Raw genomic sequence first — 19,302 nt, 5'->3', positions numbered from 1 at the left:
CCTATTAGTTCTCTGAGATACATTGGAATAGAAATGGTCAAGATATCACGCAGGGGAGGGGACATTGAGAGGAAACTTCTTCAAAGGGAATCTTTCTGGATCCACAGGCTCAACACACTGTCTCCTCTTGGCCTTAACGAGGAGTTTGACTTGAAACCATTTTTATAGTTTCCGATATGTCCAAATTGTTAAAAAAAAAATCATAATTGAACATTGTATGTTTAAGTATTTTACTGTAAATATTGATCACAGTCCCTGTGTATGATTGTATATTTTGATACATTGAATGTTAATATTGTGAAACTATGTTATACATTTTTGTACCTCCTGTTTCAGGAAGTGATGTCACTGAGTACTAACCCATATATATATATATATATATATATATATATATATATATATATAAAACCTTCCACCTGGCATATGGATGCCTGATGAAGACCTAAAGGTCGAAACGTCTGAGCAGCAGTGTGCAGCGTTTTCCTCTCTGTTTTCCATGAGTTTGCCTGCAACTCCAGCACCTGCTGAAAGTGCCTGGATGTTCTTCAGCTTTTGTACAGTCAGCAGTTCACTCACCAAGTAGGCTGCTGGGAAGACAGGCAGCACTTAAAGTAGATGTAGCAAAAAGACAGTACCAGACAACAATATATAAAGACAAAAATTATACTTATCAATCCTGAAGATATCAGGAGTCCTCTAGCTAGAGAATTACACGGAATAGAGGAATAGGAGGAGACTTTTAGAGGGCGCCAGTTCAATTCAAGAAATGTTTTAAGCCAAAGAACATCCACAGTCCCCATTTCTCAGGCATTTGCCTTACAGTACCTTAAGCTTGTAAAGATAATAGTCTGTACGCATCAAATTCATTCAGATTATGACAATACAGTGCTCTCAACTCCTCAAGCAAATGTTATTTTATTTTGGAAAAGAGGATAATAAGAAACTTAGAGGAAAAACAGTGATGTCGCTAAGCTAGGCTCAGTGTGGGCTGACAGAGCAGAACAGTGCCTGAGGCCACCAACTCCATACTCAGACTGTCTCTGAGCACCTAACCTTATCTGAACCCCATTCACCTGGGCCCGTATTTATAAAGCGCCTCAGAGTAGAAGTGCTGATCTTATACTTTTTAAAAACGCTCAAACCGGTGTGATTATAACGCTTATTTAGAACATCCGGTTTCGAATGACGCAACAGTCAGCATTAAAGCTGGCCACACTTTTTTTCAAACATTTTGCACAAACACAGTCCTTACAAAGTTATGTCCTGCATGTGACCAGTTTATTTTTGGATGCAATGTTCAGGAGTACTAATCGAAAGTAATCCAACGATGGGTAGTTTGTGCGAGCCGCCAGATAAGAGGAGACGAGATGAGCTTGGTGAGACAAATAGCGCCGAAGGAGATGGCTGCAGTTTTATGGGCTCTTAACCAGTTGTGCGATTGTGTGTTTTTTCACGTTCTGTGTTATGACGTGCCCTGGGGGGAGGATCATGGCCCTCTCTCTACAGATTTATGACTTAATGACAGGTTGTAAATTCCTGGAAGGGACCCTCTCTCCCACTTTGGACATGCAGTATTGAGAGAGAACAAAGGACTTCACTTGGCAAACTCCTAAATCCCCAAAACGGGAGAATTAAACAATATTTCTACTTTTGAGAATGTTGGAATGGTGGACACTTAAGGGACAGTTATGACGAGTGTGGTTAATTTGATGATCTCACGAAGGACAGGAAACACACATAGCGGTATCTCTTAAAGTGTACATTTCCCAGCTGTCAGGTTTACATCTAAATATTGTGAAACGTATGTGATTAAACTAAACTCAGCAAAGAAAGAAACGTCCTCTCACTGTCAACTGCGTTTATTCTCAGAAAACGTAACATGTATAAATATTTGTCTGAACATAAGATTGAACAACTGAGACATAAACTGAACAAGTTCCACAGACACGTGACTAACAGAAATGGAATAATATGTCCCTGAACAAGGGGGGGTAACAGTTAGTATCTGGTGTGGCTACCTGCTGCATTAAGTACTGCAGTGCATCTCCTCCTCATGGACTGCACCAGATTTGCCAGTTCTTGCTGTGAGATGTTACCCCACTCTTCCACCAAGGCACCTGCAAGTTCCTGGACATTTCTGGGGGGAATGGCCCTAGTCCTCACCCTCCGATCCAACAGGTCCCAGACGTGCTCAATGAGATTGAGATCCGGGCTCTTCGCTGGCCATGGCAGAACACTGACATTCCTGTCTTGCAGGAAATCACTCATAGAACGAGCAGTCTGGCTGGTGGCATTGTCATGCTGGTGGGTCATGTCAGGTTGAGCCTGCAGGAAGGGTACCACATGAGGGAGGAGGATGTCTTCCCTGTAACGCACAGAGTTGAGATTGCTTGCAATGACAACAAGCTCAGTCTGATGATGCTGTGACACACCACCCCAGACCATGAAGGACCCTCCACCTCCAAATCGATCCCGCCCCAGAGTACAGGCCTCGGTGTAACACTCATTCCTTCGACGATAAACTCGAATCCGACCATCACCTCTGGTGAGACAAAACCGCGACTCATCAGTGAAAAGCACTTTTTGCCAGTCCTGTCTGGTCCAGCGATGGTGGGTTTGTGCCCACAGGCGACGTTGTTGCTGGTGATGTCTGGTGAGGACCTGCCTTACAATAGGCCTACAAGCCCTCAGTCCAGCCTCTCTCAGCATATTGCGGACAGTCTGAGCACTGATGGAGGGATTGTGCATTCCTGGTGTAACTCGGGCAGTTGTTGTTGCCATCCTGTACCTGTACCTGTCCTGTACCGCAGGTGTGATGTTCGGATGTACCGATCCTGTGCAGGTGTTGTTACACGTGGTCTGCCACTGTGAGGACGATCAGCTGTCCGTCCTGTCTCCCTGTAGCGCTGTCTTAGGCGTCTCACAGTACGGACATTGCAATTTATTGCCCTGGCCACATCTGCATTCCTCATGCCTCCTTTCAGCATGCCTAAAGGCACGTTCACGCAGATGAGCAGGGACCCTGGGCATCTTTCTTTTGGTGTATTTCAGAGTCAGTAGAAAGGCCTCTTTAGTGTCCTAAGTTTTCATAAATGTGACCTTAATTGCCTACCGTCTATAACTGGTTAACTGACTTGCCTAGTTAAATAAAGGTAAAAAAATATATAAAATAAAAATGGAGGACAGGAAACACACATAATGGTATCTCTTAAAGGTGTACATTTCCCAGCAGTCAGGTTTACATCTAAATATTGTGAAACCCATGTGATTAAACATTAAACTATTTGTGAAAAGATGTAATGTGACGTTAACCTTCAAAATTATTAAATATGGGTTTTCATATAAAGTCAGTAACCATGCCCACAAGAGCATAGACATTACGTCGGCGTCATGGACCGCCCTTTTCTACTGAAATGTAGAAAACCGCATGTGACGAAATTTACATTTCATGCCAAAGAGACCCACGGTAAGCCGGACGTCTCGAATGGTCAAGACCACGGTGTAAGCTAAGGTAGCAAATGGTTCAACTCTGAGACTATCGATCACTACAGAATAAAAGCAAATCTTAGACGTATAATTACTAGTCTGCAGCTAGAAATTACGTAAGTCTAGAACGAGAATACAGACAACCGCCGAAGCAGCTATTCTATGAGAACATTTCCAAATGGTACACAAAAGTATCCATACTAACCACCTACAACCACGAAAGACATCGTGACTTCTGGGAAAGTGAACCAGAGACTCTGATGAACGCTACAGGACGATTGAGGATTCGAACAGAAAGACAAGACATACTCGTAAATATGTAAATTGCAATTTCTTTTCGAATGAGCAGTCGTTCATGTAAAGTATTAATTTCTATGAGCGTAGTTATCAGCTATGAGTTTCCTGCTCTTGAGCGGTCCACACCCCCTTCCCTTTGTCTACCAAGCCATCATATCGGCTTAGCCCACTTGTGACTTTCCTATCATTGTTAGTAACCAATATCTACTGTTTGTTTGTTATGTATTTCTGTGATTATTTAGTTAGTAAATAAATAATTAAGCCAATTTGTGTATTGCTGATTCATTATGGAAACTAGGGTCCGTGCAGATAACCAAGAATTTTCACAATGTCTGGAATAAGACTAATGAGGTAACAATTAATAATTCATTAAATAGAAGACTAATTGGTTATATTCGGAAAATTAAAACTTTGTAATCAATATTTTCCGTGGTGCCCCGACTTCCTAGTTAATTAAAGTTGACATGATTAGTTTAATCCCGTAATAATAATTACACAGAGAATTGGTTTGATAAAATAACTCTTCACATTTAATGATAGTCCAGACACAACATTTATTTTGTACATAATGTTTCTACCACCAACTCTTATGACCGAAAAGAGATTCTGGATATCAGGACAGTTATTACGCACCTCTTACTGGACAAAGATTTTCTCTTTAAAGAGTCGGACTCAAATTATTTACTTCAGACACCTAACAAGGCCGTCACTCGCAGGAGAAAGAGACCTCATCCAGAGGTGGCGCTCCTAGTGGCCAGGGACTTTAATGCAGGGAAACTACCTCATTCCTACCAGCATGTTAAACGTGCAAAGAAAAAGAAAACTCTAGACCACCTTTACTCCACACACAAAGCTCTCCCTCACCCTCCATTTGGCAAAACTGACCGTAATTCTATCCTCCTGATTCCTGCTTACAAGCAAAAACTAAAGCAGGAAGCACAAGTGAATCAGTCAATAAAGAAGTGGTCAGATGACGCAGATGCTAAGCTACAGGACTGTTTTGCTAGCATAGACCAGAAGAATCCCAGAACATATTCTAATGGCATTGAGGACCACACCACATCAGTCACTGGCTTCATCAATAAGTGCATTGATGTCACCACAGTGACCGTACGTACATACCCCAACCAGAAGCCATGGATTACAGGCAACATCCGCACTGAGCTAAAGGGTAAAGCTGCCGCTTTCAAGGAGTGGGACTCTAATCCGGAAGTTTATAAGAAATCCCACTATGCCCTCCGACGAACCATCAAACAGGCAAAGCGTCAATACAGGACTAAGATTGAATCGTACTACACCGACTTCGACGCTCGTCGGATGTGGCAGAGCTTGCAAACTATTACAGACTACAAAGGGAAGCACAGCCACGAGCTGCCCAGTGACACAAGCCTACCAGACAAGCTAAATTACTTCTATGCTCGCTTCGAGGCAAGAAACACTGAAGCATGCATGAGAGCATCAGCTGTTCCGGATGACTGTGTGATCATGTTCTCCGTAGCCAATGTGAGTAAGACCTTTTAACAGGTCAACATTCACAAGGCCGCGGGGCCAGACGGATTACTAGGATGTGTACTCCAAGCATGCGCTGACCCACTGGCAAGTGTCTTCACTGACATTTTTAACCTCTTCCTGACTGAGTCTCTAATACCAACATGTTTCAAGCAGACCACCATAGTCTCTGTACCCAAGAACACTAAATGTAACCTGCCTAAATGATTACCGACCCGTAGCACTTATGAAGTGCTTTGAAAGGCTGGTCATGGCTCACATCAACCATTATCCCAGAAACCCTAGACCCACTCCAATTAGCATACTGCCCCAACAGATGATGCAATCTCTATTGCACTCGACACTGCCCTTTCCTACCTGGACAAAAGGAACACCTACATGAGAATGCTATTCAGTGACTACAGCTCAGCATTCAACACCATAGTGCCCTCAAAGCTCATCAGTAAGCTAAGGACACTGGGACTAAATACTTCCCTCTGCACCTGGATCCTGGACTTCTAGATGGGCTGCCCCCAGATGGTAAAGGTAGGTAACAACACATCTGCCACACTGATCCTCAACACGGGAGACCCTCAGGGGTGCGTGCACAGTCCCCTCCTGTACTCCCTGTTCACCCATGACTGCATGGCCAGACACAACTCCAAAACCATTATTACGTTTTCAGATGACACACTGAACAGCTAATCAAATGGCTACCCAGACTATTTGAATTGTCGTCGTCCCCCCACCCCCACACACCCCTTATTTTACACTGCTGCTGCTCTCTGGTTATTATCTCTGCATAATCACTTTAACTCTACCTACATGTACATATTACCTCAATTACATAGACTAACCTGTGCCCCCGCACATTGACTCTGTACAGGTACCCCCTGTATATAGCCTCGCTACTGTTATTTTACTGCTGCTCTTTAACTATTTATGTGCATGTTTTACTTAACGCTTTTTTTCTTGAAACTGCATTGTTGGTTAAGTAAGCATTTCACTGTAAGGTCTACACCTGTTGTATTCGGCGCATGTGACAAATACAATTTGATGCTTCCAGTATGCATGTTGAAGGGGGTGTGTCATCTACGATCATTCACTTCCCTTCATTCAATTCCGGAAGTTTACTCGAAAGATGAGAGAACCATTCCTTTACCTCAAATGTCTGCATGCTTGATCTGCGGAAACACTAAGGAAGTGCTTGGGCTCCCCTTGAAGAGAGAAGTTTGTCTGGCTCAGTAAAACCTAACAAATTGTCCGCAACACGGAAATGGGCTAATTCTATGTGAATTAATGAGGCGGAAACCACCTCAATTCACACTATTGTTAGAAAATAAAACGTGTTAGAAAATCATTTGAAATTGGCAAGTAACAAGTGTTTACTGTCCTGTTGCGTAACAATCACAGTTTGGAACAGTGAGGGCATTCTGACATCAAGTGGATAAAAAAAACTCACGCTGGGACGACCGTTTGAGATATTTGAAACTCACATGTGAAAAGGTTAAAGTCAACTTTTTGTCTTCAACATTCTAAAGGCCCCATTGTGACATCACTTCCAATATTCTATTTTATTGACTGTAAAATTGACCTCTTTGCCAACTACTTAGGCAAAACGTTAGAGCGCATGCAATCTTACTCCAATTCTCTACTATTCAAATCGGAACAGAAATATCGGCTGACAATCAAAAGTTACAGCAGTTTGTCGGAGTATAAAGTGATGAAAAGTAGCTAGCTAACGTCAGCGAACAGCTCTCTGTCTCTTCACTGAGCTCCCAAACAGAGCCGTTGCTATGGATTCTCCCACACACGGAGGAGCACACGGGGCAGTGAAGGCAAAAAAATTATTAGGATGGTGAAGAGGGTGATTGAATTTAGAACAATAGTGTAATGACGATGAAGAATTGTGAACACCAAGAAAGAAGCTACTTCCTTCTCAGGATCATACATCATGCTCTAAATAACTCAAGTGGCTAGTTTTCTTGTCTGTAAAGAGAAGGGTGGGTTGTACATTGGTCCTGCTACCCTGATTGGATAGAGCGAAGCCGTTCACTCGCTTCATATTTCACCTAATCACTTCTGATCACATATTTCGGTCTAATCATTTAGATTACTGCGGCCTCCTGTCAGCCTGCTACTATGATAAATCATCAGGCGAGGACGTTTGCTAGCAGCTACCAATGTGAATTATATCCAACATATATTATGTTTTGAGTGCAAGACACAGTCACACACACACACCTCTGCACACTGCTCCTAATCTGCAGCTTTTTTGTTCTATCAATCTGCAGATAGATGTTGGCAAAATACCTATTTAGGCATAATAAAACACTTATTTTTTCCCCGTTCACGAATATCAACTGTCAATTTATGGATACGATTACGAATAAGAATATAGCCAGGTTGTCACACCCCTAACAACAACAACAACACACTAGAATCTGATTAAAGGGAAACTTTCCAGTTTACAAAAGAAATTGCGTGTGAAAACGTCTTTGTTTTTACACGCATCAACATCGAGATTTTAATATGAAGGAGAGTTGTGTGGCCTATTCAGTTCAGTCAGTCAGCATCAGTGATTTGTATTTTTCGTTCTGAAACGTGTGCAGTGTGCGTGTAGGTCTACACTGTGTAGCCGTTAGCGATGATGCTAATGAAAAACTACTTCTGGTGGAGATGGAAAGGCTTTCCCAAAAACCTTCTCAATTAAATGCTAACTACGAAGTGGCCTAGGCATACCTGGTAGAATGATATGATTATTTAAATCAATCTAAATGGCCATTTGTTTGGCAAACTCATGCAAAACACACCCAAAATCTACATTTCTCTTTTTCCCCAGACCTCAAAAGCGGCCCCTGATGTGGGTTTAAGCATTGTTGTGGATTTTATAGGGCCCTACGTATGCTATGCTCAGTTAACTTGTGTGTGTCCCTTGGGTTTAAAGGTGCTCTGAGGGAAGGGGTTCTCCTTTTCCCGCCAGTGGGTCCCTCTTCTCACTGATCTCCCTCCAGCCCAGACAGGACATTTTTGTTTATTTATATAAAAACTTAAACCTGCCTCATTGTCTTCTGTGCTCTATTATTACAGTTTCGATCTACTGTCGTATTCTAGTAGCAGAGTGTATACAAGTGTAGTAGTCAGAGAGTAGTTATTTCTGATTAAATGTGTGATCTAATTGCCGCACAGTCCAAAGTAATATTTAATTTAAAAAATATATTTCACTAGGCAAGTCAGTTAAGAAGAAATTCTTATTTACAATGACGGCCTACAGCGGCCAAACACGGACGACGCTGGGCCAATTGTGCGCCGCCCTATGGGACCCCCAATCACGGCCGGTTGTGATACAGCCTAATAAAGGTTGATATAGTAGTACATCAAAGTAAATCAGACCAATTCTTTTTCTACACTTAACTTTGACTATATGTACAGTAACTGCTTTGTGTTACATAGAAAAGTAAAAATTCTTCCACTACCACAAAAATACTTTTAAAGAGCTGAATCAAGTTCCACAACTTTACTTCATGTAAAGTTACCATCTAGTTCATTGTGATCTTACAGGCAAAACTTATCCTAGATCAGCACTCCTACTCTGAGATGCTTTATGAATATGTGCCTGGTGGGGGTGGGGGGGGGGGGGTGGAGGTGACCTTCTTACTATTGAAACTCTATGGTTTATGCAGAGGTATTGTTCCGATACATAGAAAGGTCTCTTCACCTACAATAGCCTAGCCTGGTGCTCCAGTCCGTTCGTGTTTTAGCCAACTTCACACGCCATCTCTCTTGTCTCTGTGGTCTTTAGAGTGTGGACACTCTAGTGTCTCCAGTCCAATCCTTATCACTCGTTAATTCCCAGTGGAGGTGCATCTCTCATATTTCCTGTCGGCTTAAGGTCATTTACCCAGCAGGGCTCCCACTTTTAAGGGGCAATCTGGAATTAGTACATACATGTTTTAACTCAAATGGATGGCCAGTTCTTAGCTGTTTAGCAAAAAAAGTGGCAGGGAGTCAGCTTTGTTGTTGTTTTAGGCTTAGTGCCAGAATGGACAGGGCTTGACCCACCCACTGTGGTTGATACTGAATCGTATTAGCACAAGCTTCTTAGGTACAAAATGGGTCAAAATCCAAAGCAAAATGTAATCTGTTACATGGAGTGTGTACCGAAATGTTGGACCAGTTTTCAATTAACTCTGCCTAGGCCGCATTTCCGGTTTCTGTTTAACACGATTATTTTCTTAGGAAGCACGTTTTATTCTCAAAACCAGAAAACAACACTGACAAGTCACCTGTTCTGACTGTCTGAGTATGCCTGTGACTCACAAAGTAGACAGTCCGGAGAGTATATCCAAGTGTTGACTTTTGACATCGGTATGAGATGGAGGGCCAAGCTCACAGTGCCTCAGGAGGCCATTAGCATTCAGAGCTAGCGCTGCATGTCAAAAAGCCACGACGTCAAAAAACAGGGTCGATGGAGGAACGGTGACCACAAGTCAGAAAAAAACGAACGTCTCAAATTCATTTTTCATAGACTTAAAGGTCTGTGCTGTGTTTCGGCGATTAGGTTGTGTTGGTAGGTTTTTGTCTGCGGAGATTGACCAATGTGTTGGATTAGGTGACCCAGACTGTAACGTAATAGTTATTGTGAATGTCGAAACACATAAAGACACAGTAAATCCTCCATTATCTTGCTATAAACGCACTCCGAGTTTGTACCCATAGTACAGTATGTGTGTAGTATGTGTGTTTTGATGAATTATATGTCCCTGTAGTACACTAACCCTCAACCAACTCACTTGAGTGATTTTTTGGCACTTTGAAGATAGATTGATTATTATGTAATGGGTTTTTGACTATCTGTGAAAATCCTAGTGGATGGCTTTATATAGCATCGCTACTGCCTTAAAGTTCCTGAGACCTGAAGTACTGTCACCCCAGAAACAAAGATACCTTTTCTGGGTCAGTGGTACCGAGAGAGCATCATAAGTACGTTGTGTTGTTGTGTCGTGGGTTATAATCCCGGGTCAGCTCTGGATTTACCTTCCTCTTGGCCCGGAGCTGGCCGTGGTAGTTGTCAGATGAATCCCCTGGGATCTCTCCCCCCCACAGAGTCACCCCGACGATGGTGTAGGTGATTCCCATTACCATTAGGGGCAGCAGGTAGACCAGTACCATCACAATGATATGAAACCTGGGCACGACAGGGAGAAAACCAGAATGTAAACAAAGATGAAACAACAATAAGCAAAATGGCACTGGCCCATTTTTTTAAAGTGGATATGCAGGCAGAGAAGTAAGGAAGGAGGAAAATAAGAGTGAGGTAAACTAGACAGGCATGATAAAAAGAGCAGTTCAAATCTCAGAGAGAGAGAGGAGTGAGAGGACCAGGTGCACTTCCAGAGAGGAGAAAAGCAGAAGGGAAGAGAGAAGAGTGCTAGTCAGATGACGTGCTTATACTGTAACACAACAAAAAGGAGTGAGGCGAGATAACACATTGAGTTGCAGAGAGAGAGGAGTGAAAAGAAGGGCTATGCTAAGCTAGCCCAGAGCAGGCAAGCTAATCATCTCTCTCTCTCAACTGGTACAGTCACATCTTTCCATTGTCACAGCCAATGTGTGATGAGCGCTCTGGCACAATACGGCTGCCATAATGCATCATAATGCTGCCATAATACAACCCTGAAGAAGGCCATGAGCGGGAAATAACAATAAATTCACTTTTCTATCAACTTCCACTGTCCTCCAAGAGTTGCTGAATATCTTCCTCACTTCAGTTCGTTCCTCAATTCATGCACCTTGGTTGGAGAGCGAGTTAGCGGCAGTATTCCCATAATACATAAGCTGCCATAAAGTGTAACCATGTAAAACTGAGTGAAATGAAGAAGCTTATGATGATAAAAGAGGCTTAGGGTGATAAACATGTCTCATATGAAGTAGTCGTATAGAAGTCTAGAATGAGGTGGCCTGGTGCGATGTACCGCTGCCAGCATGGGTTCAGATCTGGCCTACTGCTCTACTCTCCTACCTTTCACCTCTATCGCTCTCTATAAAATAAAAAAACAAAGTACTTCAAAGATATATACTGTATACTTTAAAGGCTTGAAGGAGGCTAGTCTACAAAGGAGGCCACAGGGCTAAAGGTGTCGTTACTCACATGAAGGGGTCGTCCTCCTTGCGGGGCCAGGCCACGTAGCAGATGGTCCGGCGGGGCAGGATGCGGATGGTGGAGTAGAAGCAGAGTGGGAAGGCCAGCACCACGGCCAGCGCCCAGATACACATGATCACCACCTTGGTGGCTGTAGCCGACAACCGGGGCTTCAGAGGGTGGATGATGGCCATGTACCTGCAGGGGTCAAGACGTTGAAATGGGGTCAAAGGTCAAACGTAAGGGAAAGGGGGATACGTAGTCAGTTGTACAACTGAATGCATTCAACTGAAATGTGTTTTCCGCATTTAATCCAACCCCTCTGAATCAGAGGAAGTCCTCTCTTTCAGGGTGTGTGGAGTCTTGGAAGTCCCATTCATGAATTTAGTTTTTGTAGTGGCAAATTACATAAATGAATCTGTGAATGTTCTTTTACATCTTTGACATGCAATTTGAATTATTTAATTCAATTCCTGTACTGAATTGATAAGGAATTGACTGCATCCTTGCTCCTGTCTGTCTCGTGTGTTTCCAAAACACAAAAACGTTCAGAAATCCATTTGTGGTCTGGCAGTTTCTATTGTAACGTCGATTCATTCATATCAAACAAGAGGCTTTGGGGCAAAGCCACGGACAAAGCTGAAACAATGGATCGTCCAAATTAGTAGGAGATTACTCTGAACACGCTGTAAGCCTGGGGACACACTTTATTATGCTGCTGCGTCCTCTTGTTTGCCTCACTTTATGACTGTCCATTACTGAGAGCCACGGCGTGTTGATGCTAATGCTAATTAGCGTCTCCTTTCCTTGAATGAAGCGCCTCGGACTCTGTTTCTGATAATTTTCAGCGCCCTGGCTGCCATCTCAATGACAGATGGAAAACTGCCAAAGTGCAGTCCCTCAACTCGTCTGTGATCACTTGTGATCACTTGGTATTTAGTCTGAGTGGCACTTGGGTCCTGGTATTGAGATGAGAGGAATTCAGAATTAATCAACTATATTTCAGTAGCAGTGTGTGTGCAGTGCAGTGCCACGCAGGGGGCTGCTCTTTCAGGGCTTCGTTGTATTTCATCACAGAAATCTCATTATGGTGTTTTCCTGAGGGGTTAATAAGTATTACCACAAAGCAATACCCAAGGGCAGCCAAGACCAAAATAGGTACTTGCAAAAAGGCATTTCGTCATTTCTTTAGGCATAAAAGGGGTAAAAGGTGGAAATAATGCATGAAAAGGGTAGAGGGTGAAAATACTGCACTAGCCTACACATCAGCCTTCCAAAATGTGTTCCTCTCCCTTTGCATCACAAAATTAGCAATTAACGTATATTATATATATTTCCACACTATGAGGTTGGAATAATACTGTGAAAACTATGATAATGACCTTTAAGTGTAAGAGCTGTTTGAAAAGACCGCCTGAAATCAGCCTGTTTGGCAGGATGGAGTTTTGGCCTGCCTGGTGACACCACCTCTCTGCCAATAACAGCTAACTTACTTGATCAATTGCTCTTTATTAAGAAGCTATTCTTGTTTCTTTTTTACCATTTTAATTGAAAATATTCACAATAAGGTACTTAATTGTTACCCAGAAATGTATTTGATATTGAGATAAAAACATCGGCATTGGATCTTTTAATGATTTTCAGAGTTGTAACTTGCATAGTCTCAGCCGTTAACATCAGTTAGAGGCTACTGCGCCTAACATGACCATCTAAGAATAACGAAGAACAATGAAGTGGGAGACTTGCTTGAAGAGTGTCAACTACCAACAATGGTAAATCTGAATCAGTCCCATCTCAAAAAATACACTCGCTGACAGACTGGCACCTCGTCACACTCTTCCCTCCAAACGAGTGTGTGTGTGGGAGGATGTCTTGCCGTTTTTAATCAAAGGTGTGTGTAGGAGTCTTATCTGAAGTGCTGTTCACACATCAAATGCGTTTCACTTCCACAGGAAATAGGGATGGAAGGGGGGCACATGTACGGTTGGCCCCCAAATTGCAACCCGGTGCCATTTCCAAGGCGACAGTCTGTCTGGATTGCGCTGCGCATCAGTTCAGCCATGAAACAATTAGGACTGGAGGTTATGTGTTTCAATCTGGGTCAAATCTATGTTCTCTTGTTCTCTTTATCTCTGGCATTGGGTGATGAAATCGAAGGGACACTTAAAAAGATGGAATTTGTCTGCCTCGGCTGCAGGAAGGTCATTGAGAGCAGAGCCTAAAGGGTGTGCCTTTTGTGTTGTCGCAGAGCTGCAGGAGATACCAGTGCCTCACACTCACTACTTCTCCATTATCACACCATAGCTCTATAGTATGATGAAACATGGGGATATTCATCAATATCGAATCAGCCAGAGTCCCATTTGATATGATAATATCATTAAGTGACACCACAGAAGAGGAAGAGTCATTGAGGGATGTGTATGTGTTTTGTGTGTGCCAAGCTACTTGTGTTTGATGCAAGGGTGTGTGCGTGCGTATATGTGTGTGTAGTCAGTGCAAGCGTGTGTGTTCTTTTATTTTTACAAGCCAAGTCTGGCATCTGGCTTTGGCTAGGGTATAAACAACCCTTTAGGCTTGTGGAGTTGGGAAACAATTCCTGTCTTGTCTGTCTCATCTCTTTAGCAGACCATCGGAGAATGGTGTCAACAGAAGGACAGCAACTCATAGTGTTTGACTGACACCCCATTGAATGAATACTATTCAGTTAAAATGGCAATTCTAATCAATCTGCTGTCAAATGAGTGACTCATTTAAATTCACTGCAACCAATCAACCACTTACAGAAATAAGAGCAGAGCCGAGATGACTCTGTGTATACAATGCATACGCTGCATATCAATGCACTTCATACTCCAAACACCAGATCCATTTGTGCTACAGCCAGTTCCTATGATCATAATCAAGCCATGTTTGACATGACAAGGTGTAACCGGTGTGAAATGGCTAGCTAGTTAGTTAGCGGGGTGCGTGCAAATAGCGTTTCAAATTGGTGACATCACTCGCTCTGAGACCTTGAAGTAGTTGTTGATGTGTGCAGAGGGTCCCTGGTTCGAGGCGAGGAGAGGGAAGGAAGCAAAACTGTTACATTGGTGCTGTGACCGGAATCACTGGTTGCTGCGGAAAAGCAGGGTGAGTGTAACCGGTGTGAAATGGCTAGTTAGCGGGGTGCGCGCTAATAGCGTTTCAAATCGGTAACGTCACTCGCTCTGAGACTTCGAAGCACGTTACCCATCGCTCCACAAAAGCCATCCCTTGCAGAGAAAGTCACTTCAATGTCTCAGAGTGGTGTCACGGATTGAAACGCTGTTAGCGCGCACCCCGCTTACTAGCTAGCCATTTCACACCGGTTACAAAGGCATAACAATGACCATAGGAATTGACAAGACAGCACAGATCCAAGCATACTATAAATATTTAACTACACACAATTATCTAAGGGGTGGTGTTTCTCTGCATGGTCAACGTTTGTGAAGTGGAGGCACAATAACACAACCCCCCGAGGCACCTCCATTACTGGAATGGGTAGGTGTAGGCTTCCCCAGTAAACACCCCTGAAGACGCCATTAATAAGTTATTAGCGTCTGAAAATGAGCAATAATAGTGCGGGCTTGCGCCTATTTGTCAAACGACTGATTCGTTATTTCCAAGCTGTCTTGGTGGTGCGTTTTCCAAATGTAGGTTTTGGTTTCCTTGAGTATAAGTAAAGTAAAATGGATGCTGGTGTTTGTGTTGATAAATGTATTTTTCCTTTTTGGTCGTATGAGTGTATACCTACACACACGCGCACTCACAAGCATGTGTACACACACACACACACTGCCACCCCCTACACAGATGCAAGCATATGCTCGCACGTGCACGCATGCCCGCACGCACACACACAAAATACTCTGCCACCCCACATGCAAGCAGGCCATCAGTGTCATGTCAATGTGACGTTCTACTTGCTACACAGAGCGTGTTGTTTTGAGAGTGGAGGAGCAGAAGGGAAGAGCGTCATTTTCCCCTACTGTACCTTATTCATTGATTATGCGTAAGTGCAATAGCTTTAGTCCAGTTTTTCGCAAGTACTCATTAACTTGTTGCTAGTGGTTGTACTAAATGATTCTCTAATTACACAAGATTATTTTGTATACAATGTGAAAATAATCCATGTAGCTAGATAGCTAGAGTTTCTTCTCACTAGTATTTCCTTGGCTTCATACATCTTAGTATGTGGAAGTGACGCAACGTGAGCACAACATGGACAATATAGCAGCTTTCATTGATTTCAAAGGAATCATTCCCTCAATGGCTGACGGCAACGCCAGATACCCGATGGCTATAGTGTAGCAGGGCCATAATGATGACAAACCTACAATTACTGATATGCCAGAACATGCTACAGAAGCCTGACACCAGCTTCGTCTAGATTTACAGTTTGAATCACAAGGACATTTCCAACACACAACCTGTAATATAGCTGTGCTCTGGATTGATGTCGTCAGTCTGGATATTCCATGTCTCTTGATATGACTGCCAAGGTAAGTTAAGATGGAATTTAATATTTTTCACCTCCCCTGACTTCCATGAATAAGATGAAAAGCATTACTAAGTTCACGGTTACTAATAGTTTTAATCTTTTCATTATCTTCTGTGGTAGGTGCTGCTTTGAACCTCTCCACTGACTCATCTGCTTCACACACACACAAAAAGGTATAAATGTACGCACATGCATGTACGCAGGCATCCACATACACAAATTCATGCTTACAGATGCAATATACTGCCTTCCCCAGCAGACACACACACACACACACACACTACTGCCTGGATATAATAAACAATGAAATGCACATTTGCTTAAACAGGAAAAAATTTAACCATGGTGTGTGATCTCAATTCAATAACAATTTAAGGGATACCAATTCCCTACAACCTTATCAGCATCACCATGTAGAGTGAATCCTGTGTTTTCTTTTACTGGTAGAAAATGCTTGTAAAGAATCATGAGAAGTGTTGAATAATAACGTTTATAGATCGTCATCATAATTAATCATAATAAATAAATACCGTTAGTGATTTAAAAAGTAGGCATGATCAGCATCAGTTGCCTACCTATCAACGGCAATTGCAGTCATCGAATAGATGCTTGCGAACACGGAGGTGACGGGGAAAAAGTTTTGAAACCTGCAATAAGCCTCTCCGAAGTACCAGTCTCCGTGGGCAGCGTATATGAAATTAATTAAAGTGTTGAAGGCGGCCATAGATGCGTCCGAAAATGCCAAGTTCAAAAGGAAATAGTTGGTGACTGTCCGCATTCGTTTGTGGGCGAGAATTATCCATATGACAATGAGGTTTCCGAACACAGCCACCGCCAAAACGGAGCTGTAGGCGACCGACCACAGGGCAATGCGCCAAGGCGGCTGAACAAATTGATTCGTAAAGTTCCCCGTAGTTATGTTCGATCCATTGAGTGCCACAACTGCCATTCTGACTTCTATGTTCACTTCCTACTGTGGAACAAGTCGTTTTTTCAGGCTGTGTCCTTGAAATGTTTGGAGAAACAGAGTAGATAGCCGCACCACTGCGCGCAACGCACCTCTCCACAAAACGCCAGTAAAAATACTCTCAACTTTGAAGACGACCTGTCAACTTCGACTCCACCGCAGTCGCCTGAGCGCATCCCATTTAGAATTTTAGTTTTGAGTGCACGCCACTATTTCGGTAAAGATGGCAAGATGCGAAGTATAGTTTCCATTCGCATCCTGTTGAATGTGAGCGTGGTGGCACGGCGGAGCCCCCAAGCCTCTGCAGTATAAACTGTGCGCGCACATAATGACGTACCACCAGTTTCAGCTGGCTCAAATAGGCTAGAAAGCTCGATTGATTCTGGCACTGCTTGTTTTAAACTCAGTGAGGGTCAAATAGGTTGGATCAGGCGTCTGCCTACGCTCAGTGAACCTAAAAAACACAATCCCGAGTGACAACATGATGTTTGGGAATCACTCCACAATCATTCAAATATCAGACAGCAAATCCATATTTTAAATGTTTTATCTTCTTACTACATTTGATTAATTCTGTCAAACAATTAGGTCTTCGATTTGTTACTGGTATCTTTGCAAATATTTACTTTGGAGAGATATGGATGTTTAACAGTTCTAATCTAAGTGCAGACAGTAGCCTGTTATATACCTTAAATGTTTCCACCATGGCATGAATCTCCTGTTAGGGTGATGCAGCTCTTACAAAAAATAAACGTCAACAAAATCACGTGAAAATAAATGCATATGGTTCAGGGCCAAACACTTAAAAGACACCCTCGCCATGTTGGAGGCCGGTCCAAATGATAAGCCAAGCAAGGGAAGTTTGCAAGTAACCCCCTCAGCCCTCGTTTTTAGTCGGCTTTGCGAGTGTACCATTATGTTTACCCTGGGCCTGAACCTCCCCATAATTCAATTCGCGACGATTGTACATCCGCTAAGAAAAATATGCGAAAACTTAAAAACAACATCAATGGAGAAGTCAACATACAAGTGTTAGTAAAAACGAATGCAAATCATTTCTAAATTGTGCTACTAATGCACAAACACCTCTCGTAAAAAGTAAATATGTTTTTGTTTGGTTATCTTTTGGAAATTGTAGAAATAAAACATTTTCTTTCTTCAGAAGTTCCAGCTAGGCAGCCTAACTTTAGTTAGCTAATTAATTTGCTAGTTATCATACAGTAGGTGTATATTAATAATTATATATTTAATATAAGTAGACATGCACTCACAATTGACTCTATCGCATATAAAGCACCTACAAGCTACCGGTGGCTGAAAACACAATCATCGCAGGATGAAGGAGTGATGAATTTCCGGCCAAGGGTGGTACATTTAAAAATAATTCCTTCTTCCCTCGCCCTGCAAGTGTTTACTCGTCAGACATCATGAAACGTCATCAGAAGTGTCCACTTAACTTGAGGGATAGGGTGTGTCTTTCAAGTGTTTGGACTGCAAGCCTAAATTTGATATGTGTGCTTTTGTAAATGGTGGGATTAGCACCCACGTCTCCCACTGGAGAAGCCAATGTCTTGACCATTAGACCAAGAGGGCCAACAATGTGGTTCTCTTCCAATGTATATTTAAGTGGAGTTAATTGCAAATTCAGAATTTGCTCGAATTGAGCTGTAATTTAAGATTTTTTTAAATATAAAAAGCATTACAAGAATATTGATGTCTTGACTTTGTTTAAAGTATCAGTTAGCAAAATCTGGTAAATTGATAAAGCACACTTTCTTTAACCTTAATGTAAAACTAAAAAAAATCATTGCATTGTTGTTTTGTTGCTGTATAGATTATGTATTTTGGATGTTTTCAGTGTATTTCGAATGCTTTCAGACCATGCGATTAATCACGATAAAAAAAAGAGTGCACTAAAATTGAGTGCAATGTAGTAGGGAGTTGTAGTTTCCAACAGGCCAATATTCTACATAGTTTAGTGGAGAAAACATGGTCATTAATTACAATGACCATAATCCATTGCGCCCCTACTTGTCCAGTCTGACACAGAGAGGAGAAGCCGAAGAATGCTCAATCGAGGGAGATAGAATAGTTGCTTCGTGAGATATCTCGACCTGAAATTACATGACCTAAAATTGATAGTTGGTATTCAGCAGTCATAAAAGTATGCCTTATTTACTTTAAATAACTACTAAAATAGGAGCATAGGCAGCAGCTCTATAGAGATGAGATGATGACTTGGAATGAAATAATAAAGTAATTAAATAGGCCAAAAACAAATGGAATATACTGACATTTTTTTATTAAAGTAAAGTAATCTGAATAAATGATGGTTGATAAGCAGACGGCAATGGGTAGTCACTACCATCATGGGACTTTTATTAATTGTTTTATTCT

General features: G+C 42.3%; 1 protein-coding gene across 1 annotated transcript in view; it reads right to left on the bottom strand.

Annotated features, from left to right (window-relative positions):
- LOC111971554 (neuromedin-K receptor) overlaps positions 1 to 17,182 on the bottom strand; it is a 38,146-nt gene extending 20,964 nt beyond the window's left edge. The window contains exons 1-3 of the mRNA XM_024135725.2: positions 16,514 to 17,182; positions 11,423 to 11,611; positions 10,309 to 10,459 (exon numbers count right to left, since the gene is read on the bottom strand). Of these exons, the coding sequence (XP_023991493.2) occupies positions 10,309 to 10,459; positions 11,423 to 11,611; positions 16,514 to 16,887 (714 nt within the window). The 5' untranslated portion in view covers positions 16,888 to 17,182. The remainder of the gene's footprint in view (positions 1 to 10,308; positions 10,460 to 11,422; positions 11,612 to 16,513) is intronic.
- Positions 17,183 to 19,302: the final 2,120 nt, after the last annotated feature.

Source organism: Salvelinus sp. IW2-2015, unplaced genomic scaffold (assembly GCF_002910315.2).
Source record: "Salvelinus sp. IW2-2015 unplaced genomic scaffold, ASM291031v2 Un_scaffold563, whole genome shotgun sequence".
Classification (NCBI taxonomy): Eukaryota; Metazoa; Chordata; class Actinopteri; order Salmoniformes; family Salmonidae; genus Salvelinus; species Salvelinus sp. IW2-2015.
Note: the sequence above shows the minus strand (reverse complement) of the source record. Positions and strands in the feature narration are given on the sequence as shown.